At 40.1% G+C, this 12,072-nt stretch overlaps 1 protein-coding gene across 6 annotated transcripts in view; it reads right to left on the bottom strand.

Annotated features, from left to right (window-relative positions):
- Positions 1–12,072, bottom strand: part of RGS6 (regulator of G protein signaling 6) — a 516,863-nt gene that overhangs the window by 66,308 nt on the left and 438,483 nt on the right. For all 6 annotated transcript variants that reach the window (XM_054028464.1, XM_054028466.1, XM_054028465.1 and 3 more), the window contains 2 exons: positions 7,433–7,543; positions 4,576–4,701 (listed from right to left, as the gene is read on the bottom strand). In XM_054028464.1, the coding sequence (XP_053884439.1) occupies positions 4,576–4,701; positions 7,433–7,543 (237 nt within the window). The remainder of the gene's footprint in view (positions 1–4,575; positions 4,702–7,432; positions 7,544–12,072) is intronic.

The following is a 12,072-nucleotide window of genomic DNA, read 5'->3' as shown; positions in this document are numbered from 1 at the left end:
ATTTCCGCTCCTCCCCCCATTTTTGATGTTTCATCGGAAAACCAAAAATCTATACTTTCAGTTTTTGGTCACAAATTTCCCATCCCGTTAACACATAGAAACACCCGCTTTAGTGTGCTGCAGACTTCGCATTTCAATTCTATTCAGATTTTTATATCATGCTTATCACCATAGTATCTAAGTGCCGTTGTACGTTGTATACAAAGGATGGATGTGCGGTCTACTTAGGTCTGTGGTCAGAGGTACAATTTCCCTTCCTCTTGGATAAGCTTGGTGTTTCCCATGATCCCTTTTAGCTCTCTTTCCAACTGACACTCTTTGAAGCTGGGAAAAATCTTCTGACTGGAGGATTGAACATCTCAGCAATCTGCTATACTTCTGTGAGCTCCAAAAAACCAAGAAAAGCAAATCAAATTGCAGATCAAAGATGGTGACAGAAAGGTGAAAGAAAAGAGTGAGAGAAAGAAGAGTGAAATCAAAGGCAAGAAAAAGAAGAGACTTTCCTGCTCTAACATAAATAACAGCCAGTAAATAAATAGGTGATAGAGTTCAACCAAACCCAGGAGTGTAGTGGGCCCAATCCTGCAGTTCTTACCTGGGCAGTTTCCCACTCAAAGGACCAATTTTGCTCTCTATTACAGAGGAGTGCAGTAGCCCCACTGAAGTCAATGTAGTGAATCAGGATTTATACCAGTGTAGCTGAGAGCCGACGTTGGTCCAATTTGTTCCTTTCCTATCCACTGACACAGCTTAAACTCTCATCCAGGTTCTCATCCTCTTGTGTCTCAATTACTGCAACATCCTTTATTTTTTTTGGCTTGGAAAATGCAGTCTTGCCCCTCCTCATATCCATTCAGAATGCTGCTGCAAAGATCATTTTCCTGGCCTGTCACTTTGACCAGGTCACCCCTGTCTTTGCATCCCTCCACTGGCTCCCTCATTTCTATCACATCAAATATAAGCTCATTATCTTCACTGTCACAGAACTTCACAAGTAATCCCCACCTGCATATAATTTCTCATTCAGTATAGAACAGTTGACTCCCAACTCCAATCAGCCTGTGATGCCTGCCTCCACTGCCCACTTATTACATTTTCAAACACCTTGTTCTTTTTTCTATGCTGCCCTTCATGCTTGCAAGGATGTCTCTGAAAACATATAGAAAACTAATTCGTTATCCTCTTTCAAATCTCTCCTTAACTGTGCTATGTGGCTTGCTTACATAAAACTGGACAATGGTTAGACTGCTGGTGTACAGAGACCACTGCCAATCATGCTGACCAGTACTGTCATTGTTTCCTGCTACCCCCCATCAGTTTTTCTGTATCCATCTGTTGTCTTATACTTAGATTGTGTGCTGTCTGGGGCAGGGATTGTCTTTTTATTCTGTGTTTGTACAGCATCTAGCAGAATGGGGTCCTGGTGCATGACAGGGGCTCCTAGGCATTATGATAATAATAAATAATAATAATAATAATGAAATGTAAAAATATTTCAAGGAATTAAATCAGCCAGCCAAGTGCATATTGCAGGAAACCTCTTTGGTTGCACTGCTAGTAACTTCTGAGTTTTCCAATATTCACCCATTTGTATCTGTCTTGTTGGCCACTCAGTAATATATGGGTTTATTCTCCCCTTGATGTGTGCATGTAACTCCTATTAACATTAATGAGGTTTGCATTTATGCCCCAATGGAAGAATATGGCCCCATTGTGATCACCTCACACATCTGTTGATATCTGTTGGTTGCAGGGTCTTTAAAGAATGGCTGCAGATGGGAATTTTCTAGCAAGTGTTCATCCTAAAGAAATTACCTACAACTTCTCAGACATTCATTAGTAAGTACAAGTATAAATTTTTGCTTGATTGTGTCTAGCACTGGTCTTCCACACAATTCCACACCACTGTTGATGCAAGAGACTTCTACAATCCAATCTGTTTCTATTTTCCCTTGTGAATAGGTCTTCATTTTTCTCTCCTTGTGCTAGTTATTATCTAAGGCCTCAGTCAGCACGAGGATCTGCTAATATGGAACCCTATGTTTGTGTGGAGTCCCGCTGGAGTCAAGAGTCTGTGTTAGTGGATCCCCATGTAGGGTCAGGGCCTATCCTGTAAACTGTTGTTTAACTCTGCTGGGTTTTTGGATAGTTTTCGTGAAAGGCCTCCTTCCCTTTGGCAGGACATAGGCTTTACCTCAAGGTTAAAGAGAATACATAGTGGCATGAGGAGTGGCTAGCGGTGACACAGAAAGGTAACAATTTGATTTCTAATTATGATACCCTCTGGATTCATTGGAGTAGGCTGAGTGCATGCACACCTGCCAGAGGCAAACTTACTGCCCTTCATTAGTCCAAACAGGATTGCATTTCACTGAAGGTATCTGAGGAATGCACCATATTTAAATGGCAAAGATCTAACCAATGTTTCATAACGGCAGATTAATTGCCAGAACAAGAACACAAATGTACATAAGTTCAATGAAGATGTAGAAGTTCAATAGCCACTTAAAGGGGCTCGGGAAGGTTAAAGACCATTTAAAAATATTGCTTTGCTTGTGTTACAAATAACTTCTTAGATTATTAACAGTAAAAAAAAAAGAAAATTGTATTTTTTTTTTACAGTTTATGCTGTTCATTTACCTTTTACATTTTTCATTTGATTCAGTTTCCCTATAGTTTAAAACAATTTTCCAGTGAATTTCACTTTTCTCATGCACTAACTCAGTGCTCTAATGTCTGCATTGTCCACCCAGTTCATTCATATTTCATTCTTAAAGTTAAAATAATTACACAAAATGTGCCAGTGAAAGACACTGGGTCAGATTCTCAGCTGGTGTGAAGTGGAGTCGCTCCATTGATTTCAATACATTAATTTACACCTGATGAGAATTGGACCCTATTTAATCCTCTTTATATCCTCAGAACAGAGATTGTGCTGGCAGCAGAAGTGCAAGCTGCCCAATATTGCCCTGCCAAAGTGCTCTAACTCTCCTCTAGAGGGACTGCTTTTTAGGGAGAAAGAGTGATTCAATCTCTGTGCCCACTCAGCTGTTGGCCACTATACTGAGATTGCCAACAAGAGTAACATTTGATAGCCACTGTGATGATGTAATTTGGAATGTGCATGTCTGTCTATTTTTACTGGACTACATAGGATCTGTGGCATTCAACATTCAATTCTTGAAGCTTTAGAAACACAAAATTAAGCCATAGAAACATACAGGAATTGGAAGCTGTCTTTAATCTTCAAATGAAGCTATATTCTCACTGCAACTCTTACCCTTACCCTCCTGTGCTAAGGTATTTCACTTCAGCTGGTAAATGAGGTCATCACCCACTTTCTGTAGTAGCACCCGGCCCAGGAAATTTCAGCTTTAATTTCCTGACTTTTAGTCTCTACATACCTCATTTTTTGTGGCTTAAATTTCCCATTATGCACTGGTGTTAACTATAAAGAAGATACTGTAGGGCAATTTATGGTGATTTTGCATAGTCAAGGATTGCCTGACTTGGCTCTGTATTAGATATATTACACAGAACATAAACAATTCTTTAAATTAGTTTTTGGACTGCATCCCTCCCATGAACTGCGTTTCCATCATGCATACCCATGGGGAACTCTTTAATGAGATTAAAAGTTGTTGACAATGGGATAGTTTGACTCTTGTTAAAGAATAGGTTTTTTTTCTGCTATTCTTTATAAAAAATATTGACTGATAGTGCATTGTGGGGAGTTTGTCACATCACATTTCATGTTCTATGAATTACTTAATCTATTTAAATTAAGGAAAGTTTAGAAATTTGTTTTGCTAAAATCGCACTAAACTATGATGTCCCTTTTCAGCCTGTCTATTCCTCTAATTGCAGATAAGTATAAGGTGGGTGAAAACATGGACTTTCCCCTTTCTAACTGCTCTAGTTTTCTCTTCCCTGCGGCATTCATTTGGTGATGCCACAGTTCCAGATGTGGCAAACCAAACTCAGTTTAACTTCAGGTGCTCACTGTAGGCACAAAGCATGGTGAATTTGATCCTGAACTTCATCAGAAATGACAACAAATCAGGACACAATATCATTGCAACACCACTATGCAACCTTAATTTGACCCCCTTTTCTGGATGCACGATGATATTCTCTAATTGCATCATCACATATTACTTCTTCCGTAGAACCGCTGCACTACTTATTGTATATAAACCCATATGTATGTTAAGTATCAGGGGGTAGCCATGTTAGTCTGGATCTGTAAAAAGCAACAGAGAGTCCTGTGGCACCTTTGAGACTAACAGATGTATGTTCTGATTCATCACAGTGTTCAACCTTTGCAAGCTGCAGGTTTATTATTGACACACTGACACACCTGTGGCAAAGGTGGCTTTGGTCATGATTATCTACATTTTTTCGTAAACTTCTGTAACATTTACAGTGCATAGGCTGTGGGCCAAATCCTGTAAATCTCACTCAGTCTTTACTCCTATGACTTCAATGAGCGGTTTTGCCTGAGTAAGGATTTCAGGATTTGGTCCAGTACATGGGTGTGAACCTGTGCATACAGCTCAAGTGGAGGGGTTTTACCTGAGGTTTTCTGAACTGAATTCGGACTCCAGAAAACGAAGGAACAGGTCTCGCCCCACTGGATCCTTCAGCACCTCATCTATAGAAAAGCCCCATCTTTTCACACGTTGTTGGCTGGGCTCTTTGCTATTAAAGTGAGGGAGAGGAAAGGTAAGAGTGAATGCATGTCCACCTATGGTCCAGAATGGCTGAATGGCAATTGACTCTATTCAACATCAAAGGGAAAAAGGATGACAAACCAAAGGGTGAGGCTTCTCTTGTAACTCACACAAATGGACACCATCATGCACCATATGAAAAGAAGAACTGAAGACTAGGGCACCTACCCCTCTGAAAATCAGGCTTTTTTAAGGTGTCTTAAGTTGCACATCCAAAAATGGAAGCACACAAAATCATTAGTCACCTTTGAAAATCCTGTCCTAAATACTTCCCTAATATTACTGTTCCATGGCAGTAATTTCTATAGTTACATCAGGGATATGGTATATTTGCAAATGGGAGGAGGTAGTGTCTGCTATTGCAAATTAGAAGAGAGGTTTCCAGGAGAACGACAATGCATTAAAATGTGGCCCACACTATGAAAATGTTTGAGGAGTCTCTGATTAAGGGTGACATAACATTAGGTACCAAATAAGACACATCCATTAAAATACAGCATGGTTGCTCAGACTAGTAGTACTAGAATCTCGGTCTCCTTAAGACAAGTGCAATGCCTAGTGAACGACATGCTTTTCTGTTTCACAGATTACAGATGAGGCTTGGTCATGAAAAATTCCTAAAATCAGAGACTCTGAAAATAGACAGGGGGGTCCCTGCTAAAAGGACAAAGGAGGCCAGAATGTAGGAGTTTCAATTAGTATGCCTGCTTTTAATTTTCTTTTGGTGTAAAGATTAAATAAAGATAAAATAAATGTAATTGCGGGGACAGAGTCTTTTAAAGTCTTACAGGAGTACTTGTGGCACCTTAGAGACTAACAAATTTATTAGAGCATAAGCTTTCGTGGACTACAGCCCACTTCTTCGGATGCATATAGAATGGAACATATATTGAGGAGATATATTTTAAAGTCTTGACATTGTATTAGGCATGGAGTGAACTGGGATTTGATATGACCTCCACTTGACAGCCCAAACTGTATCCAAAGTTGAATTACTTTATAGTTGCATTTCCCAAAGTGTGGGGTTACAGGAAGGACTAGCTGCAGGGTAACAGTAGCTGTATAAATTAAGATGGGTAGGCCTTTGCCAACACATGGTGGGTTTGAAATCGGGTATGAATAGTTTCATTTTCCTGAAAAGGGGGTGGCTGGGAGCCTCAGCTTTCGAAATTATTCAAACAAGTTGCAACTAGATGCAGATGCAGCTAATGCTCTTGGAGTAGGGAATAAAATGGACCTATCAAGCTATTGTTCTCCCATCTCCCAGCAATATCATCTTCTCATTTTCATCACCAGGAGAATCATCTCTATTAACTTGACCTGAGACCGTAGAGGCGGCGAGGCATTTCTTTACACTCATATGCAGCCCTGACATCAGGTTTAAATTATAGTTCTCAGGAGCACAAAAGTCTTTCAGGAGACACCATGCTGACCACTTGGGGAGATACAGTAATAATATAGCTTCAGATATCAGGGTACCAGCACTCTGTTTATATCAGAGGGACATTTTGCTGCAGTTATGGCTGTTTATTCCATACAAAACTTGTTAAATAGATTAACATCAGGGTCTTGCAGGGGAAGTAAAAACCAAAAGTGAAATAGATTAAAAATAAGTCCAGGGTATCACAAAATAAAAGATAAGGGAAGTAGGGATTAAGAAATGGATCACAGATTCCTGTGTGTGATGGAGTGAAAGTGCGGAGGTATCTTTCACAATTGAGGGAAACACAAAAATCCATTTGCTCTGTCCTTAGATTTCTTTTAGGACAGGATTTGATGTCTGGCTGCTGAGTCTGGTACTCTCCACAGGCAACCATGTGCCTGAAGATGATGATTTGGGATGGACTGGCCCTCCAGAGGCAGACCCAGTATTTTGATTTTGAGTTTTTTTACCTCCAAGTCCCAAAGAGTAGATTTTACCTTAGATTTCTATCTCATAGTCAGGCATGAGAATTGAAGTAAATTTGTAGCTCCCCTTTGAAATATTTGACTATTTTAATATCACACCCAGGTCATATTTGGTCCTGAGTAGGAATGCCAACTAAACATTCACACAGTAAGAGCAAAGGATTGGGAGAAGTGGACGCTGCCTAATCATCATGGTGCCTGAACTGAGGTCTAGCAATGTGACCGATGGGTGTATGTGAATGAGCTGGGGACCCAGGAGCCAAGTACTCAGAGCTGCTCTTGCAACTGCTAGACATATGCTCAGGCATGATGATTCTAGTCTCAAGTGCTACTGTCATTGTGATCCGAGTAAATAAGGACACTGGGTTTAAACTTTATTCTGCCTTATATCTTGTGTAGTCATTCACACCTGTGCAAAGTGGGTATACAACATGAACATTTTGGTTTAATAAACTTGCACACCCATTTTTCAAGGGTGTAAATAAAATAACCACACAAGGTGCATGGCAGTGGAGAATCACCACTACATTATTTCCTTTACCTTTTCAGGCATTTATTATATGCCATAGAAGAGCAAAACAAAGAAGAAAGGCCCAAATCTCTCTGTGGCCATCTAATATAACTTATGAAAATTAAAAAAATAGCATGAGCCCTTATTTCTTGCAAGCAGGTGTCACTTCTGAACATACCCAGGTATACAATCTACTGTCTATATGGGGAGCGCAATACAAATAAAATGAAAGGATTGCTTTAAGGTTATTCATAGTTTACATGGAATTTCAATTTCTTACCTCATTTCTATGTCCCATAAAGTAGCGTCATCGCTTATCCAGGGATTGGAAGGTTCAGCAGGAGTTATAAATGGATCATATTCAATGTACTGGTCTGAGTAAGTTATTAAACTAGGACAGGGGGAAAAAGAAAAGAAAAGAACAGCTGTGGCCTACATGTTTACATGTGAATTGGCAAACTACAATTCTTCAACAATTTTCTTTTTAATTTTGCATATTGGTCAAATTTTCCAACAAACACCTTGATGCTTTGCCCCATGACACCTCTTATGCATGGAAGTTGCTCTCCAGAAAACGTCATAAAGCCACCGCATTGTCCTCCTTAAAACTTATGTCTGCTGTGGTGCGTATAGAAAAACCCAATAACGGTTAGGCAGCTGGAGTGCTACGGCCAGGGCTTTTCACAGTGATCATGTCGTTACTGTGTGCTCCCAAGTCAGTTGTATCCCCTTGTTGTCTCGTCTTGTACCTAGGCCTCAATCCTGTAAAGACTTCTGCACATGATTAACGTTATGCTCGTTGTGTAGTTTTATTGATTTAAATGGGATTATGCAACGTGCGTAAAGTTACGCATGGGGGTGGAGGGAATAGACTTTTTCAGGATCAGAGCTTGACTGTAAGCTCTTCACGGCATGAGCCATCTTTTAGCCATGTTTGTGCAATGTCTAGCACAATGGAGCTGCAACCTCTAGATGCTACTGCAATACAATAAATAATAGTTGTATCTTTTAATAATCTAAGTTTCAAAAAATAAAAAAAATGGTGTACATGTTGGTAAAGCTCCATAAAGTAATTTGCAAGGAGCTCCGCATCATGCTGTGCTCTTGAGCAGGGAAGTTTTTGAGCTGTGTTTATACTAGCGCTGAGTAAATAATTCACAATAAGTTATTCAGCTAATTATGTTCCTTTTTCTTCTCATAGAATATCCACCAGCAGATTGCAATTCCCCCAAGTATTACCTGAAATGATGTGATTACTATTTTGTTGAGTATTTTGTTTTTATTGCAAATATTTGATATATATGCCATGTTGCTTACTTGTGACCGGTTAGATAAGGCACATATTATAGTTTCTCTTCCTTGATTGAATGAGTGTGAAAGCACTTGCCGGGTAAATAACTGGGGGTGCAGATTTAAAAAGTGGTTTCCACAAATACTTGCAGAAACAACTTGGGAATTCCTCTTGTGGGAACATGTTTGTGAGTAGAACTTGATCAATCAAATATTTGCAATGGGGGAGGAGGGGAAATCCACAACATGAAGATGAGCATAGCTAAAGGGAATTCATTTAGCCCAGACACTGAATAGTCATGGACAATTTTTTATTTTTTTATTTGTGTCACAGAAGCCAGAAAGTTGCTCTGACCTACCCTACTCACCACCCCTCCTCTTTTTTGGTCCTAACTGTTGTCAGAAGGTATTAAAATCACACACTTTTGTAAATGTAGCAGGTTCCAATAGACCCTCAGGGCATCCAGTCCCATGATGTCTCATCTCATTTCATTAATTACATTTCACGATTGTCGAGGGTTAGGGGTTGGAGGAGGGAATGGCATCCAATTTCAGAGAGCAGCAGCAATCCCAGAGATGGAAATGCGAGAAGAGGTCAAAAAATCAATCAGGTGCACTCTGCTGTGAAAGTTAAATGGCTCCTAATAAAATAATGAGAATGCATTGCAGGCGCCACAAGTCGAAGCAAAAAATAAGTTAAAATTAAATAAAACAAGATGGGCTAAGTGCCTTCTGCTGATTCAGCCTAGCAGCAGCAACTGGATCATTGCTTGTCTAAATGAAGTTATAGGAACAGGCAAACCTAAGGGAAAGGCATATAAACTAGGGCTTTTGGGCTTTCAAGTGATATAATATAATTCTGGTAGATGATGTAGTGGTTATGCTTCACTGAGGCATGCAAGAATGGTGTTAGGCGCTTCTTACACGCACATTCCTGGGGATACTATTAATGCAGGGGATTCACAACACCCTTGGCATGGTTGACACCCATCTTGAAAGTTACAAGATACTCCTCCATGGTTCTGTTGCAGGTCACAGGAAATGAGTTGCCGTTCATTTGAAGAGACCCAGATTTACTTCAGGAGTTATTACAATGGAATGGCGCTACATGATGGTGTTGTATCAATACACAATCATGCAATGTCAGAATGCGAACAAGAGAAGCTCAACCATTGTGGAAAGGAGTGGGTGGAATTTGTGAGGTTAACAGTAACTTCACTCAAGGTACCCAAATCCTAAAGCCAGCAGTGGTGTGTGAGTCAAATGGAGAAAAAGAATGTGGAGGCAGGAAAGAGAACTCTTTTCACTGAGTATTTCTGGCACATACAGCAACAGAGCAATGCTTGCTCCCTCAGGAATTGCTGTGGTGGCTGGATCAACATAGAATCATGGAAACCTAGGGCCAGAAGGGACCTAGAGAGGCCATCTAATGTTTCCCTCTGGATTGAGGCAGGATCATCTATGCCTAGACCATCTCTGACAGGTATTTGTCTCATCTGTTCTTAAAACCCTCCAATGATGGTGATTCCATAACTTCCCTTGGTAACCTATTCCAGTATTTAGCTATCCTTACAGTGAGAGTTTTTCCCAACTTCTAACCTACATCCACCTTGCTGCAGATTAAGCCAGTTACTTCTTGTCCTACCATCAGTGGACATAACATGCACTTTCTTTAATCTTCCCACAAAGGTCAGGGTTTTCTAACCCTTTTATCGCTTTTGTTGCTCTCCTCCAGACTCTCTCAATTTTGTGAACATCTTTCTTGAAGTGTGGTGCCCAAAACTGAACACAGTACTTCAGCGGAAGCTTCACTACTGCAGAAGAGAGCAGAACAATTACCTCCTATGTCTTACATACAACACTCCTGGTAACACACCCCAGAATGATATTTCCCATTTTTGCAACTGCATGACATTGACTCACATTCAATTTATGATCCACTATTACCCTCTGTGGCCCAGGGACCTCTTGCTGCCAACTGGCAGAGGGCATAATGGGGGCATAAGGGTTATAGGAATCCCCTGGGTCTGGCATTTACATTCTAGTTGACCAAAGAGTGTCATTTGGGGTCTGTAATAAAAGCCTGTGTCACTCTGGTCATCAATATCATTATGAAATGTAGGTACTGATACTATGTAAGAGTTATGTACTATATACTGAAAATTATGTTCTTAAGGTATGCAACTGTGGGGTTGGTCACCAGGAAAGGTGAAAAAGGTTGTTCTCTATCTGTTTATGTTTACATGTAAACAAAATATTGTCTGGTTCACACTGGGCAACCTGGTATTCTAAGTCAAATGCTAATGAAGAGCTGATGGGGACTTCAGAAGGAAACTATCAGGAAGAGGTAAACAGTGCGGGGGGAAGGGCTATCTTGAGATATGCATCAAAGGTGTGACTGGTACATTTAGTGAGGCAAAGAAGACACTTTGGTATCCTTCACTGAGGAAGTAAATAAGTAAATGGACAGTGAGTTCACTTCATAAAAAAGGGATCTTTCAGCCAGGCTTGGTTGAAATCACTGGAGAGAACCTTGGATAAGATAAGCTTCGTTAGACAGGAGGACAACCTGGTAGTTAAATTTAGTCTCTAGAAAGCGTGTTATGATTTACTCACTATCAATCATTTGAATCTCTGTTCTCTGATAAAGCTTATTCTTGTTTTCACTATAAATATATCTAAGTGCCATGTGTTTAGCAGAGCTGTGTTCTAAGGGATAACTAATAAGCTGTGGTCCATAGTTCCTTTGGGAACAGCAAATCTGGCAGTTCTTTGAGTATTCAGTCGATAAGGGGCTGGATGCTACAGGAGATGGTCGGAGGACTCAGGTATTAGTGTGCCTACCACTAACCTGCATGGAGAAAGTGAGGCTAGCGGAGGCCTGGAAGGTAGTGCTTGTGCTGATTCACAGCAGGTATAGAGATTTCCTCATACTCAGGTTAGGTCATGGTGAGGTATCTCATAACCCTGGGTACCATTCCACCCCCAGATCCTTTCCCCAGTTCCAATGCCTAGCCACTTATCCCAATTTTTTTTGTGCACTTTATTTTTCCTTCCTAAGTATAGTACTTTGCACTTATCTTCATTGAATTTCATCTTAGTGGTTTCAGACCAATTCTCCAATTTGTCAAGGTTATCCTGAATTCAAATCCTGTCCTCCAAAGTGCTTGCAACCCCTCACAGTTTGGTGTCATCTGCAAATTTTATAAGCAAACACTCCACCTCATTATTCAAGTCACTAATGAAAATAATGAATAGTACCAGACTCAGGACAGACCACTGAAGGTCCCCACTAGATATATTCTCCCAGTTTGAGAGTGAGCCATTGATAATGGGCTTAGTATGGTTTTTCAACCAGTTTTGCATCCATTTTATAGTAGTTTCTTCTAGACCAAATTTCACTAATTTACGTATGAGAATGTCACATGGGACTATGTCAAAAGCAGTACTAAAATCAAGATATAATCACATCTACTTCTTCTCCCATCCACTAGGCAAATAACCCTGTCAAAGAAGGAAAGTAGGTTGGTTTGGCATGATTTATTTGTTGACAAATCCATATTGGCTAGTACTTACCCTATTATTCTCAAGGTGCTTACAAACTGATTGTTTAATAATTTGTTCCAGAAT

This window comes from Malaclemys terrapin, chromosome 4 (genome assembly GCF_027887155.1).
Source record: "Malaclemys terrapin pileata isolate rMalTer1 chromosome 4, rMalTer1.hap1, whole genome shotgun sequence".
NCBI lineage: Eukaryota > Metazoa > Chordata > Testudines > Emydidae > Malaclemys > Malaclemys terrapin.
Note: the sequence above shows the minus strand (reverse complement) of the source record. Positions and strands in the feature narration are given on the sequence as shown.